Below are 16764 nucleotides of genomic sequence, written 5' to 3' on the forward strand. Positions count from 1 at the left end.
AAGAAGGGTAGGATTCAGGCGGGTGGGATTGGGGGCAGGACACATTCCAGGCAGAGGTGCTGAAGAGGGATTGTATTTGGTGTGTTGGAGCAATGAGTAGACCTGTCTGCTTGCTGTTCAGTGATCAAGTTGGAGAAAAGTGGTGGTGACCAAAAAGCAGGAGATTGGTTGTTGGACCAAGGAGTTTGGACTCTGTCTTGGGGGCTGCTGAGAGCAATGAGCGCCATCAAACAAACTGACACTTGCCATCTACCTCTATAAGGACTAAAGCATGTGCTGCTGACCTTCAACAGCCTCTGAAAGGAGTTTAGGGTGGAGCTCAGATATGAGGCACTCTGTGCTTGGGGTGGGGTGGGGGAACTGGCAGGATCTTCAGATAGGTATTTTGAGGATCTCATTTTATAGGTCCAATTCTTCTGTCTCCTCATATCTAGAAAAGCACTAAAATCCTTCATGGTGATGATTGTTTCTCATCACTGGCAAAAAGCTTCATGAGACTAGCAGAAACCTTCTGTACATGTGCGTGATTGTATGTATTTCCCCCTTTGTCAGAATCAGGTGTATACTGACCTTCACCCCTGCCTCTTTGGAGCAGTCTCTCAGGGCTACCTGAGGCACCATTTCCCAGGACGCAGTCCTCATTTTTCCCCAAATAATACAGCATGTAATTCACATTGTACATTTTTTTTAAAGTCAACAGTGCTTTTTAGAAAAGAGTGAGTTAAGAGATTTTAGAAAAAATGGTTTTGCCTGTAGTGTGTAGATAGAATGAAGTGGGTGGGTATGGGTGTGTGCATGTGTATGTGCAGAGGAAGGCCAGAGGCAAGGAGACTAGTTATAATACTCTTACAAAGACTTGAAGGTCTGGATTAAGTGAAGGGGGTGGGAATGGAAAGAAAGTGTCTGGTGTATGGTAAAACATTATCAGGACCTCAATAAGGCCAACCAATTGTTAAAAGAGACATGCTGTTTCCCTAAAAAAATACTAGAACCCAAGGTGATAGGGGCTGATGTAGTAATTTAAGATACCACCCAAATGTTATTCATGGATTTCTCCTGCGGTAACTATTTACAATTAAACAGTGTCTCTGTATTTTCGAATTCGCATGTTTCTCTTCCTTCCTGTTACTTCAAAGTCCTCCTCCCCACAATTCGCTTTTATTTGTTCCCCAGTTAATCTCTAGTATGTTTTTGCAGGAGGAAATTTAGGGTTGCAACAACGCCAAAGATGTATGATTTCAGAGATGAGTTTTCTCCCTTGAAAACTGATATCCGCCTAGAAAGGGGAGGCACGTGGCCAACTCTTGCTTTTCAGCACGTCTACGTGACCTTCAAAACTCCTTAGGACACGCCGGTTTGCTGCGGGGCTGCACCCCCGTCAGACTCAGGTTGGCAGAATCCCCCGGGGCTGCCGGGTGTGCACGGCTGGCGGTTCTGAAGCTAGAGTTCACAGAACAATACAAAGACACGGACAAAAGCCAAACCACAGAACCCCATGCCTTACCCCAGTGGGCTGATGGGTGAAGTCGCCGAAGAAACGTTCTGCTCTTGCCCTTTTAAAATTCCAGTGCAGCAAACACCCGCGCGCACACACACACACACACACACACACACACACACGCCGGGTCGGCTTTTCCCACTCCCCGCCACGCTGCACCAGTGTCCTTCCCCGAGTCCTGATTCATGAACCGTGCCACCTTTGTCTCATTTTAAACTGTGCAGACTATTTTCATCCTCCCACCCCCCTCCCAGGTTCCCCCTCTCCCTTCCTCCACTGGAAAGCTCTGATGTAAGGCGCTCGCTAGGTGGGAGAGCGCGTCTCTCCATCGGCTTGGGTCGGCGAGATCCCGACAAACCCCCCTCCGCGGGACCTCCGCCGGCGGGGGCCGCTGCCCGGAGGTCCGCTGCGGGCGCGGGGGTGAGCGCCTGGATCCCTTTAAGGTGTCGCCGCGCTCGCAGGAGCCGGCGCGGGTCCCGAAGCGGGTGGGGAAGTCCTGCCGCCCTCCCCCGCCTCCCGCGTGCAAGCGTCCGGGGGGCCCCGCCGTCCTCCGCCCGCCGCGCACGGGCGGGCCATGCGGCTGTGAACCATGTCCTCCTCCTCCTATGCCAAGAACCGGAGCGCGGACCGGCCGCACTCCCCAGCCTCGCAGGTACCGCCCCCTCCTCCCCCTCCCCGCCCCGCCTTTGCGCCGGGCGAGCGGGGCCCCGGGTCCTGGGAGTCAGCGGCCCCGCTCCCCCACCCCTGCGCGGCGTCCCTCTCTCCTCCCGCCCCTCTTCTTTCTCCTCCTCCTGCTCCTTCTCACCTCGTCCGGTCTCTGCGCTCCCGCTCCGGAGTCCGCAGCCTTCCCCAGCCCATGCCGCCGGGGACTCGGACCCCGCACCCTGAGAGTCTTTGTTAATGGATGTGGTGGGTGCTCGCGGGCGGCTCTTCCCGGGCATCTTTTCAGCCGTCGAGGCTTGAGTGGGTGGGTGGGGTGGAGGCTGTATGTGGGGACCGTGGAGGAGACTTGGGTGCGGGCTCTGGGGAACCCCCGGGGAGCTGGTCCCGAGGCAGACTCTAGCCTGGGGTGGTCGCCCGGCTGCCCACTGCCGCGTCCTCATGCGCTTCTCTCCGACCCCGTGTGTCGAGTGCAGGTGGCCCGAGGCACCACGACCCGGAGGAGCAGGTTGAAAAGATCCGATGGCAGCACCACTTCGACCAGCTTCATCCTCAGACAGGTAGGAGGCGGGCGCGGGGGGTGGTGGGGGTGGTGTCCCGGAGCTGAGCGCAGCCCCCTCGTGCGGGCGCGGCGGGCGGGATCCCCGCGCGCCCCTTCGCTCCCCCGGCGTGCCCTGCAGCTGGTCCTCCTCCCTCCGTCCCGGCTCCCAAGTCTTAGGGTCCCGGGAAGTTAGTACGTGTGGACGCGAGCCGGCTGGGACCTAGTTGAATTTAAGACTGCAAGTATTTCTTTTTGCACCTTCGATGCGCGAGGAAACGTGTTTAAGTCGTGTGACTTGACTTGACCAGAGCCCCGGGCGCCGGACAACTGCTTTGATTCGGCTGTTAGACGCTCTTCTGTTTTGCCCTATTTTGAATACTCTGGTTTGTCATCTCCGAGCTCTGGTCAAAAGGAAAGACACTTGGAGCAGAAAGTTTGGTCTCGCTTTGGGACCTATTCTTTGGTTCGCTCGGTTAGGGAAAGACTGCCGGATCTGTTTAAATCCAAGGAAGCGAGGATCTGCACCCAGTTTCTGGGGTCTGGGTGCTGCTACACTTACTGCTTGTTTTCTTAGTGATGGTTCTCTTCTGCGTGGTTCTAGCGCGCGTTGAGTGTGATAAAGATCACTGGTTCCACCGAATGCCGAAGTGCCTTTTACCTTGACACAGGAAATTGGTCCTTAATTTCGTACTGTCCACGGGCTACAGAGAAACCACTCCTTCATAGCTGCTGGGTGCTAGAGAGATCATGCGAAAAGGAATCACCTTGATTTCTCTTTGGAAGAGAAGCTATCGAGGTGTGTGAGTTCAGGGTACCCTGGGAGGACCCTGGTCATCGCACCAAGGCCCCTCTGCGGGCTGCTGGAATGACCTTGGGGAATTCTTTTCCCTCTAGGTAACTCAGATCATCGTGTCCTGTGTTTTTAACCTATGATGGCAGCTGCATTATCTTTCTTTAGTGATTATCCTCAATTTAAACAGATTACCCCTGAGGAATGGGCATTAGACTCAAAATTGGACTCAGACCTCTCCTAAAAAGCCCATAAAGCATATTTACATAATATTTATTACACAGGCATTCATTTTCTTCAGGAACAGAAATTACTGCAACTACTGTTTCATTCAGTGAGTACTAAGTGTGTGCATTATTAAAGTAAATATATTTTGGATTCTGAATTCAAAAAGTGTATTCTATCCTTTTTGCAGTGTTTAGATTATTTACATATTTAATAAAGCAAACACAGTCTTCATCTTTTACAAAAATTGACTTATGTGACTGAGATCTTGTTTATGTTTGTTTTGTAGATGCCTATTTTTGGTAGTTTTATTACTATAGATTCTTAGAAATACTAATTATACAGCAGTGTGTTCCATGAGACGTTTGACTGACACTTTTCAGTTTATCTATACCATCACTTCAGTAATGTTTTATTCTTCCAAGCACAATCAATATTTTTTATAGTTTATTAATCTTATTCTTTCCTCAAGTTAAATAATAACTGAGATAAGGCATGTATAAGTTCTTGTTAAATGTGCTGGTGTGTGTCGGTTTAAAAATGTAAAAAGTATTCATGCTGAATAATTTGGAGAGTAATTTAAACTGTCGTAGATTTTGGGAACAAATATATTTCTTAAGTCTTTCTGAAACTAGGCTAGGATTTGTTGGTTTAATAAGATGATCTAATTTAAATTTGGACATTTTGTTGTAATGGTGTTATTAACATATACACAATCTTACTAATTTTTCTGCACAGAAATAATACATAATTTTTATGAGCATTTACAGCTCAGTAAGCATCCTGTATATGATCTTCTTTGAATGTCATAATACAGACTTCTATAATGACTATGATAAAATAACTGAGGAATTTTTATTTGACAGGAAATGAAAAATGATTCCAAATGGAACTTTAACACTGTATTTTGAAATTAAATTGAACAGTTTTCACCCAAATGCCAAAAAAAAAAAAAAAAAATTTGTTTAAAGAAAGACCAGCAGCTGTTTAATGTTACTGGAGACTTGTTATTTGTAGAATGACCAGTGATTTACTGTTTTTGAATTCTTGATCTATTTCACATTCTGTGTAGTGCCTTTGCACAAGAAGAAGATAGTGAAGATATCAGTAAAAAAAGTGCCGCTCATTTCTCTGCCATATAATCTACAAAGATATGGGGGTAAAGCTTTCACTTATTAAAAAAAAAAAGCATTGAATCAGAGAGGAAAATCCGGGCTGATGGTGAAGAATAGAGGACAGTTGGCAAACTCATCAAATAGAACAGTGTTTATTGTTTGAGCTGGTAAAAAAACTCAGTGTTCATGTGTATATATGCACAAATGTATGTACGTGCACGCACATCCACACGCACACATGTGAGTTGGCCTGAAAATGAACAGACTAAGGCAGAGAGCCTGTCTCTGCCCCTGAGGACTGCTCACAAAACCCCTCAGGCATCTTTGACCTTATTTGCTGATCTGCTAGATTGCTGCCCTCCACAGTTTAGGAGGGATGGAGGTTTTGGAATGAATCCAGGGAGCAACTAAATGATTTCTTTGAGGAAAGGTGAGAAGGTTAAGTATTTTGTCACTGAAAAAAGAGAGAGAACTAGGGGTGACCCCGTAGTGATCCTCAAAGTGTACAGGAAGACTGTCCTTTGGAAATGTGGTGGGCTGTTCTGTCTTCATGGAGGATGAAGCTCAACAATTGGCTACAATTAGAAAGGAATGATCCTTTTTTAGCGAGACTTTCCAAAGAGTGTTGATATCACTGAAATGGCTTTCCAAGAAAGGCTGTAGAATTTTCTCTCAGGAGATCACTTTTGACAGGCTGTTTATGAATGGATTGTTTATTCATGTTTTAAATTTTTAGGAAGCACTTCCTAAACATTTGATATGTACCTTTCCCTGCACTAGATACTGTGGAATAGGAATGAAAAGATGAATGAGACACAGCCCTTGTACCTAAAGGATTTTCTGATATAGTTACAGAGACATAGATGTATACAATTAATACGGTGAAATGGAGCAAGGAATTAGGGTATCTGCAGAATGCCCATGTGTGCTGAGTATATGAGATACCACGCGTGTCACAGCACGTGCAGTTTGTGTGGCAGAGTGCTCCAGGTTACTCTCTCTGGGGTTACTCCCAGTTTTCTCTCCTCTGGGGTTCAAAGGAAAATCTGATCAGAGTGGCTTGTTGACTTCTCCTTAAGACTGCCTTTATGAGAACTGCAGAGTCTTATAAGACCTGGCTCCTACCAGCTTCCAGCCTCATCCTAGGCCACGATCTTAGTTCTGGAAACAGATCTTGAACATACCACTCTCCCTCCTGCCACAGGCCCTATGCACATGTGGAATTCTCTGTGTGGAGGCTCTCCCCTCTGCCTAGCTGATTTTTCAATCTGCCTTGAAACCTAACTTTAGTTTTCACTTCTTTTCTAATCTCCCTAATAAGGTCAGTTCCTTAACCAAGTACCCAGAGTACACTGTGCTTGTTCTCAATGGTACCATCACTGTTTATTTAACATTTAACTATTTAACATGTCATTACATGTTTTGTTAATATCCATTTCCCCATCCAGACAACAAATTCCACTGGGGCAGGGACAGGTCTGCATTTGGTCTCCATTTTCTCCTCAGCATTTAGCATAGTAGGTGTTCAATAAATATTTAAAAGAAGCACTGGTTATAGACGCAGTTCTCTAATTTGAAAGAATGAAGGGGTAGATGGAATGATGGAAGACTATCTTGATATATTTTAGGCATGAGGTTCTGCTCCAATATTAAACTCTTTATTTAATGGGGGAGAAATTGCCTCCTAACTGTTATCCCAAATTTAGTGACTTAAAAAAACAACATTAAAAAATTTTTTTCTGTGTACTAAGCAGACACACTTCTTTGTGTGATGTTATCTGGGTACTGAGAAGGCTGAAAGGTCTGAAGTATCCTTACATGTGTGTTTGATGGTTGGTGCTGGCTGCTGGCTGAGAACTCAAGTGGAGTTTTTGGCAGAGGTTCACTTTCCATCCACCTGGACCTGTCAGCGTAGTTGCTTGAGTTTCCTCACAACATGGTATCTGGGTTCCAAGCAGGAGCATCCCAAGAAGTAAAGGCTGAAGCTGTAGACTTCATGGTGGTAGTTTAGACACTAAGTTGTGTCCAGCTCTTGCGACCCCATGGACTGTAGCCAGGCTCCTCTGTCCATAGGATTCTCCAGGCAAGAATACTGGAGTGGGTTGCCATTTCCTTCTCCAGAGGATTTTCCCAACCGAGGGATCGAACCCAGGTCTCCTGCATTGCAGGTAGATTCTTTACTGGCTTAGGAGGGAAGCCTATGTAGACTGTAGACTTCATAGTAGCTATGTAGCCCTGTAGTTCATAGTAGCTACATAGTAGCTATGTAGCCATAGTAGCTATGTAGCTATGTAGCCATGTAGACTTCATAGTTGATATCAAAAGCTACATGACTTCACTTCTGTTACAATCGCTAAGTAAAAACAAATCAAAGGGACAGCCAGTTTCAAAGGGAAGGAAAATAAACTCTCTTTTGATGGGGTGCAGCAAGGTCATCTTACAAAGGAGCAGATGAAACGGAAGATATCGTTGCAGCCCTCTTTGGAACCATCTACTTTCAAGCAGGGTTCCTTCTGTGTTTTTTTTAGATATGCTAATCAGATGATCATGACAATGATTCAGTGAACCCACATTATATGTAAAACACATTCAGATACTAAGTTGATACTATAATAAAGCAAGTTGGCAAAAATATTCTTCGGGTTCTAATTTGAGCACCGGTTATAGACACATTTCTCTGATGAAATGCAAATTCATCAACAGAAGGTATATGCTTTGTGCATAGCTCTAAGAATAATCATATGTTTGAAGTCATGCATATGTGCAAAATTTATCCATAAGCTTAGAATCACAGAATTTTAGAACAGGAAGAGATTGTGAGGGAAAGTACTTTGATTCCCCATTTTCAGATGAATGAAACACAGACCCAAGGAGGTAAGGCCTTACCAAGGTCACACCGATAGATAGTAGAGACAGGAGACCCCAGCTCAGATTCTATAGTTTCCCCACCACAGTACACTTCATCCCTGAATAATCAAGCCAGGCACACAAACACACGTGGATATGGACACATGAAAAGACTTAACTCCTCTTAGATCCTAGAAATATTCCTAGTTTATATGGTTACTGTGAAGAGCAAAGCAACCCCTGGAGATTCTGGAGACTCTAGTTTTTCCCAGTTTTATCATGGGGTGGAATTTTTGTTTGCATGGTTTATGGTTCATGGAGGTTTGTTACTTTCTTTACTTACTAATGTTCTAGTCATTTTAGTTGCCAGTCTAACCAGAAAACAAAACAAAACTCAAAGGACTTGAAAGTAGAGACAGGATTGAACAGATGAGGCAAGAGCTTAGAAGCTAAACTTAAGGGTTAGGAACATCAGCAAGCCCCTATCACCTCCAGGCTAGAAGGACAAAGGGAGGACATTGCACTGGAACCCAGGGGCCAGAATCACCTGCTGGATGCTAGAACCGCTGGGGTACTGTTCATACGAGCAAGAGACACAGAGGGGATACAGCCAGAGAAGCCATTTGAGGTGGAGAAAATGAGAAGAAACACTCTGGCTTCTTAATTTCTCCTGCTCCCCACTGCACCCCTGCCCTGTCTCTCACTGGCTGAGCTGGACACCATCTGACATAGGAGGCTGGGAAACTGCCTGCAGGTCGTGGCCCCCCCGAGACAGAAAGCAGAGCAGAAACAGGAGAGGATGACTCTGAGGAAAACAGGCCAGGACGGGCACAACCGTTATTTTATTTTATTTTTTTCCCATTATTATATTTTAACTGCATGGAAGATATTAGTGAATCATTTTCACCAGCCAAATCAGAAGTTTTTCCTTGCACTGTAAGTAGACTGTCCTTGCTAAACGGTATAATCCAGTGACAGGGAACTTTAAGGAAAAGTTGATACCTCTTTCCTTTGTGAATTTTATCTGGAATGCACCTTCCAAAATTGAGACCTGATAAAGCAAAAACGAACTCTGCCTCTGGTGGCAAATGGTGCTTCCTTCTGGCTCTTGGGCTTGAACAAATGGAACCGAATTTATGAAGCTTCTGATTGAGAAATCTGATTACTGGACAGCTAACCAGTTAAGCAGTCATCTTTGCTTTTCTCCGAGTTTCTGTTCTTGACACCCTGAGTTCCCTAAATCTCATTTTTGTAGAATAAAGAACTATTTACCCTTCAGTTTAGGTTGATAAGATTTTATTGAAGCTTACATAAATTCTGATTCACATTTTAATACTTCTAGAAAATTATAGGATGCTACATGGAAACTTAAACTGAAAATGACCTTGGCTTCACTGTGACCCTCTGCTTGTAATTACTCCACATGCTGTCCTAGACAATGTCATCCCTGGGAATCAAGGGGCAGAGACGGTTCCTTCATCAAGGGGAAAGGCAAGGGCAGGGTGGAAAAGAATGTAGTTTTGTTCAACCATGTTGTAGAGCTGGTTGCAGAAATCAGTCTCTTGGCCCCTGATGAGTCTACTGACTCAGTGGGCTCAGCTGGGCCCAGCACATAGAGTTCTGACCCATCTTTTCTGGTTTAGGCTGTGACCTTGTCCAAGGTCACCATTGTCCTTCCAGTTTGGCCCTTTCTTGTCCAAGGTCACCATTGTCCTTCCAGTTTGGCCCTTTCTTGGTCTCCTTTCTGTGGCTTGGACTCAGAAGGAAGCATAAGCCCGAACCAGGTGACTGGGCCTGTACCTCACTCAGATTCACTGAACCCTAGGAAATGGCCATAGACTTGTGGGAACCAGACAGGCAGCCCCATCCCATGCTCGGTCACTGCAGAGTGCTTCCTAAAACAGCACCACCCTCTCTGCCTGTCTGCCCTTCTCAGCAGGAGTGTGTATGTGAGAGAGAGAATCTTCCGAGTCCCTATCTGTGTAGGCAGAGCCCCCGGATGGTGTTTACTTCCTTTGAGCCCAGGTATGGCACTAGTATTTCTTTTGCGAGGTGTGCAGAGCACTTCCTTACCATCCCCAATCACACATTTTCTAGATAACACCTCTGCAGATTTGAACTCATCAAGTTGATAAGACGAGCTAGGCTGTTATCCCCCAAGCACCCCCATAAAACCTCATCCTCATGTAAGAGGTGGGTATGATCCTGCCTTCACACAGTTACATGCCCTCTTTCTTCCTGACCCAGGAAAACATAGAAGAAGCACTCTTCATTCTTGAAGAGTCTAGGTTATGAACTTGACTACAGACTACGCATCAGGAATTTTACATGGATTTAACTTTGTGAATTCAGGCAGGAAGAGGGGGAGGGCTAGAACTAGAAGCCTGAATCCATGAAGAGGCTAAATTATAGATTCAGTTTTAAGGGAATGGTTTTACTGCTTTCAAGTAACAGTAATGACAAGCTGTGTGCTTCCACAGCCCGCATTCAGAAAATGAGAAGGCTGATGAATTACCAACACCTGGCTTGAATATAGACGGTGCTTTGAAATTCCTTGAAGATGGTTTCATTTTAACTAGAAAAACGTGTGCTTCTGTAAACTTGCCTACTTTCTTTACTCTGTCCTTATGACATCCATAAACAGAGCAGAGATAATTACTTGAATCAGAAGGGATGGTGTAAAGCGTGTTGCTTTATGTACTGAAAGTGTTAGGTGGGGCTGTAAAAATGAGGGACACCCACTGAATCTTTCTGATCATGTCCCTGTAATCATTTGGATGACAAAGTGTGCCTATTTTATTTCTCATTTTATGTTCTTTTCTGTTGGTAGAGGTATCTTTCTCCAGGGCTGCAATTTAAATTGCTGGAACATTAGTTTTGTTTTGAGAGGAAATATTTTGTAAACAAACTTGAAAAGAATCTGCATTTTTTTTCCCCTAGGTTGTCAGAATTACTAGAAATGGTAATCTTTTGTACTGAATATTATGATATTCTTTTTTAACTCTTCAGGAAAATTTTTTTTTGCAATTTCTTCTTTCATGCAGGAAGGACCACTAGTAATGGAAATGCATAATAACTCATGTAGATGAGTTTATCATCCTGTCCCACTTCGTTCTCCAGGGGCCCAGTGCTAGGATAACTCAAAGGCTGATTATAAAATCTTCACTGTTATGGTTGGAGTGCTTTGTGGTCATGGCTTAATTATTTGGCCTCTGTGTGTGTGTGTGTGTGTGTGTGTGTGTAGAACAGAAAGAAGGAAGTCATCTTTCAGGAATTCTGTTATCACCATAATCTAATTTTAGAACATTTTCATCACCCTGGAATCAAATCTTGCACCCATTAGCTATCATTCTCCAACCTCCTTCCTACCCCCAGCCCCAGCCCTTTGTGGTGTGGTTTAGTTGATAAGTCATGTCTGACTCTTTAGTGACCCCATGGACTGTAACCCGCCAGGCTTCTCTGTCCATGGGGATTCTCCAGGTAAGAATACTGGAGTGGGTTGCCATTTCCTCCTCCAGGGGATCCTCCTGACCCAGGCATCAAGCCCATGTCTCCTGCATTGACATGTAGATTCGTTACCGCTGAGCCACCAAGAAAGCCCACCTCCAGCCCTGGGCAGTCACTAAGCTACTCTCTGTGTCTATAGATTTGCCTGTTTTGAACATTTCATTCCAGGTTACATTCATGTAACTGGAATCATACAGTAATATGTGATCTTTGGGATTGGTTTTGGATTATTTCATTAACACATTCTCAACACCAGACTGAAGGTTTTCCAGTCATAGCTGCTGGTCTAAATGTGCAAACATTTGCTTGCCTGTGGAAAGGGACTTGCCTTTTCTTAATCCTAGATCCAGACAGCATTTTAAGTTGTGGTGGTAAATGGGGTGGATGATTTGATTCATTTTAGAGTTGCAGTGTCAGGCTGTAAAGCTGAATTTGGGGGGCAGGGGTAAAACTGTTTGACCTGCATGAAAATCAAATCCCTGACCTTGGCCTTCTTGTCATCAGGATTGAACAAAACTGAGTAACTCCCATCTATAGGAGGGATTTATGTAATAGAATGAGATCGACAGGATTAAAGAAAAGTGTCTGAGCAATGTAAGTGGTCATTGCCATCATTTTCAATAATTTTTAGTAATAGAAAGGCCTTATGTCTCGCAATTCAAAATACTTGTTTTATTTTATCTACATGTCCATAATAACTCAGCTCTGGTAAATTATATTTCTTCCGTGAGAGACGCAATTAATGAGAAAGCAGAGTGCTTGAGTCCCAAGCTAAGTACAATATTTATGGGAATTGTTGGGTGTATAAAACTGTACTTTCTGTGTGGCAGGTGCTGCTCAATTATATTTGAGCACTTCCCTGGGGGACAAAAGTCAATTATCAACACAGTCGTGTGGGGGAGAAATAGGTCAGCTGCAAACATTCTCTGCTAATTTCAGAGAGCTTGAGGGGTGATTTTGATTGGGGGATTTTTTTTTTTTTAATCTTTTGGTCTCAGTGTTGTAGGAAGACCTTCTGGTTAGGGAAGACTCAGTTTTTCATTTGGGTGTCTTATGCAGTTACTTTACTATGAATACTTCTTTTGATCATGTGAAATGAAGATTAAATAAAATATCTTTTAGAAAACTGTCAAATTTACATTGTAAGAGTAATGTGTACCATGGGTATTATTATTATTACTGTTCCTTGTACATTAGTAGAAATGCTCAGGGTTTAAACTCACCTGATAAAATGCAAATTTAATATTTCCAAGTATTTTGTTTAGTATTTCTGCATAGGAAGAATAAAAAGGATTGTTTAAAAAAAAGACATTGGTTTTTTTTTTGTTTTTTTTTGGTGTTTTTTTAAAATTATGTTTATATTTTTATTGTGGAAAAATACACATAACAAACTTTACCATTGTAACCAGTTTTAAAGGCATAACTCAGTGACGTTAAGTCCATTCACTAGAGCTGTTTTTTAAATGAATGTGGCAGGTTATTTTAAAAGTGCAGACCAGGTAAAACTTAATATAACCTACTTTGAAATACACTAAAAATGTCCACCATTGTCCAGGCCTCCAAATACAACTGTGACCTTATTTGAAGCAACAGCAGCAGCAGGAAACATGCCCTAGAGCGCCTCACCATGCAGTGGGGACCCCAGCTGAGCAGAACCAGGGGGCGCTGTGAACCCCAGGCTGGGCGTGGGAAGGTGGGTGGGAATAGACTGGGGCTCTGGCCCAGAGCACCTGTTTTCTTCTTCCTCCGCTGTCTGAGATCCGATCAGTTTCTAGATAATTTGGGTTAACGAGCAGTCTATTTTAAAATTGTGCACCTTCCCAGGAGTCTTCAGGGGTTGTCGTCACTCGTCCCGTGATCATGATCATGGTTTGACTCACTGCCTGCAGGTAAGCGCGTTTCGTCCTGTTACCCAGCGAGGCAGACGGCTCCCCACAAAGATCCCGGTCTCCCTGGAGCTGTGTGTCCTTTCCCACCCGTGTCTTCTCTTTACCACAAGCCCACCTGCCCAGACTCAGCGCAGTCTCTGCCCTCGTCCCCTCACCCCCTCAGTCGTGCCATCCTGCTCCTGGAAGGAGGTCTCACTGTTTCCACTTGATGATGATCTTGTCAGCTGTCAGACCCCTCTAGAACCTTCTCCTCCATGAAGCTCTGTGATACGGCTCCGGGTCTCCTTCTCGGGCACTCCCTGATTTTCTGTTTTGACTGTTCCGTATTAAATTCTCTTCTGTGTAAACTGGAGGTCCCCATGCCCCACCAGCCTGTGGGTCTACGTGGACATCTGCTGACTAATCGCGGGGAAGAAGAAGAAGGAGAGCAGCTGGGAGAGGAAGTCTTGATGCAGAGACATTAGTCATTTCCCTTTTGCTTTTTCACCTTGCCTACCTGTAGACAGAGGACTGCAACACCTTGCCTCCTGATAGCCCGCCCATTATTTCTGAGACCGGGGGTGCTCACAGGTCTATCTCTTATTGACCTGGTCCGCCACAAGCCTTTGAAGGAGATTCCTCCTGCTGCAGGTTGCTTATCTGTGAGGACCCTGCCTCCTTCTTACTAAGATGCTGCTTCTCAGGCAAAATCTCAAAAGTGACAAAGAGCACTATAGTCTTCAGCTTCTCTGGATAAGCTGTGTTCCAGACTTCCTCATCCCTGGGTCCGACTCTGAACCCTGGGCCCTGGAGTAACACTGGCTGTGCCCTGCATCTCACATGTCCAGGTCTGTGCTTTCAGCCGGCGTCTCTCCTTTCGTAGATTACACTGGGAAACAGGTGTCAATCTGCCTCTGCCCCAGGGCTGTACTTGCTTCTAACAGTGACACTCCCACCCAGGTATACGTATTGACCTGCACATATTGATGTAAACAGAGACAAACTTTGAATCTCCTCTTCGTCTCATCAACACATGCATATCTAATATATGCATGATGATTTTTGTGTTTTTCTTTATGTTTGTCTTATGAATTTGAATGGGGGCTTGGAATAGGAAAAATAAGAGGAAAGAGGAAGGTTATACTGGAGTCTAAAGCACTTTGGTAGTTAGTGCAGGCCTGGGTTGGGTATCAGAAGAGACCTTGGGACAGAAGGAGGGCATTTGGTGCCTAGAGAGAAAAACAGTGGCTGGTGGGAGATGGTTTCAGAAAGGGAAGTAAATGAAGATCACACTTGGTCTGTTTCAAACTTTGTTCTGGAACTGTATCTGTTAGGAATCTTTCAGTTGCAAATAAACAGAAACTCAATGCAATTGGCTAAGGTGAAATATGGAATTATTGGCTTGTGCCAGTGAAAGGTTCAGGGGTAGGTCTTGCTAGCTTCAGGTATGGCTTGTTCCAGAAGTTCCTGACTTCATCAGGGCTTCTGTTCCCTTTCTCTGAAGTTCTTTCAACACTGTGTGCTTTGCTGTGCTCAGTTCTGTGTGCCGGCTCAGGCCTTGGTTTGACATTTGTCATTGTGGGAGCAGTGGCTACAATGATTCAGGGTTTCCCATTCACCCGTTTAGAGGATGGGCTGGCCTCTCTTATGGTAACTCAGCAGAGAGGCAAAAGTTCTGTTTGCCTGTTTTCGGAGATACCACCCGCCCTCTGAAACATAATACGTGTGCACGCGCACTTCTTGGATCTTCTTGGCCTAAAATGGCTCGTAACCAGCACTGTGGCCAGGGGACTAGCCAGTCAGTGGCTGGCCACTGCTGGAGATGAGATTGGGGTCAGCCCCATTAAGGCTGAGAATGGGGAGGAGCAGGTCCCTAAGGGAACTTGGGAGCTAGTGGTAGACGAAGGGGAAAATGGACATTGCACATGTGATTAATCAGACTTACTCGAGGAGGGGCTCTCAGGTGGACCCAGGAAAGGTGGTGGGATTTCTTTCTTCTCTTCTTTCTTCTCCTTGTACTACATTTCATCCACTTAGTGGGTTAAATAAGAATTTTTTAAAAAATTGGGTTTAATACATTAACAAAATTTACCATCATAACCATTTTTTAGTGTACAGTTCAGTGATATTAAGCACATTTACATGATTATATTATCATCATCACCATCCATCCTAATTGTAATTTTGTAGAGAGTCTAATGTTCTGTTGTAATATTGTTTCTTAATGAAAAAATATGTACCAAATTTCAAATAACTGACTAAATCAGTGAATTTATGGGACACCACCCAAGTATTAATACAGAGTGACTATTTGAATTAATATTCCTCAAGGCCTCAGTTTTCCTGTCTGAAAAATGAAGGTTGAGTGGAGTGAACTAGTGACCTCAAGCTCTAGTATTACAGAGCTTTGTGCCTGGATCTGCACATGTGTGTTGTCATTTCATGCATCTTGATAGAAAACACCATATTCTGTAGTTTTTGTGGAAGTCCAATGACACTTTGCTGCTGAGACAAACTTGTAAAACATGGGGTCATTCAATATCATATATTATTTGAAAGTATTGCATGAAGACATTCTTTGTAGAATGTAGCAAAGAGAAGATGTGAAGAGACAAGAGGAAAGATAATTTTGGATGGAGTTGGAATTTATAACTCTTTCAGGCATAAGCATCCAGCCTGAAAGGATCTTCAGCAAATAGAGTGGGTTGTCAAGAATGAGACATTTGTGAAATGTGATGAGATGATTCGAAGATGTGCATCCTGGAAGCTATTAAGAGGAAGTCCACGGAGGAGTAGTGTAGCTCCTGTTATTATGATGATTACAGCCACCAGGAAGAGCACGTCTTGCTAATGGGGCTTTAAATCTATAATAAAGAATAACAGAAGCTGTCACATGGAAATTTTGCTGAAGGTGAGTAGAACCACAAGATTGATTCTTAGCATTTGAAAACACTGCATTAGGAGCTTTCAATACCCATCTTCCTGCTTATCCCTACTTTCACAGAGGAAAGGTATTGAGCATCTGTATTTCAGCATGGTCCCCATGTTACAATACACAAGGCAGGAATTTCTGTGTTTAAGTAACTTTATTTAATAAATAAACTTTGCTGGATATTTTTATAGAACTTCGTGTAATTGAGTCGGGTAAACTGGTGCACTTGATTGTTTTCCTTTTCATCCCTTTTTCAGTCAGTGGCACATGCTCCTTATTTATTATTTAAAAAATATATTTATATCCTGGCTTGTTCTGGAAATGACTTAAGTTAGCTTGTATGATATCACAAGTGAAGAAAATGAACTGAAGCAAAGATCAAGGCTAAAACGGTATGCCAGTGAAATCTGAGTCACTTGTTAGTTGGGGGCCTCCAGTTTGAACTTTCTAGGACCTACCCAGAGAGGAAAGCAAGGTCATTTACAGGATTTACAATGTCCAAGGGCAAAACCAAGTTTGTTGTTTGGAGAAGCACAAATACTTCCCACTCTGAGACTAGGAGAAATTGCTCATGGAGTTGAGACTGTGTAAGACAGTAAATTAAACCCTGCTGTGATGACAACTTATCATGATTCTAGAGTTTTTTTTTTTTTTTTTAAATAATATCCTTCACTGTATAATGTCCCTCATCATGCTGGAGTCCAGTTCAATAAAAGCATTTGTGTGGAGCCATTGCTGTATCATGCACAAGATGTCTGTAATTCTCAACCTTGGCTGCATA

At 44.0% G+C, this 16764-nt stretch overlaps 1 protein-coding gene across 2 annotated transcripts in view; it reads left to right on the top strand.

Annotated features, from left to right (window-relative positions):
- The first annotated feature begins 2031 nt into the window (after positions 1-2031).
- Positions 2032-16764, top strand: part of CACNB4 (calcium voltage-gated channel auxiliary subunit beta 4) — a 268657-nt gene continuing 253924 nt past the window's right edge. The window contains exons 1-2 of one of the 2 annotated variants that reach the window (XM_043894660.1): positions 2032-2150; positions 2635-2718. In XM_043894660.1, coding sequence (XP_043750595.1) covers positions 2088-2150; positions 2635-2718 — 147 coding nt within the window. In that variant the 5' untranslated portion in view covers positions 2032-2087. Of the gene's footprint in view, positions 2151-2253; positions 2408-2634; positions 2719-16764 lie in introns of those variants that run through there. The other variant, XM_043894661.1, reaches the window with a different exon arrangement.

The sequence above is a fragment of the Cervus elaphus genome, chromosome 33, assembly GCF_910594005.1.
Source record: "Cervus elaphus chromosome 33, mCerEla1.1, whole genome shotgun sequence".
NCBI lineage: Eukaryota > Metazoa > Chordata > Mammalia > Artiodactyla > Cervidae > Cervus > Cervus elaphus.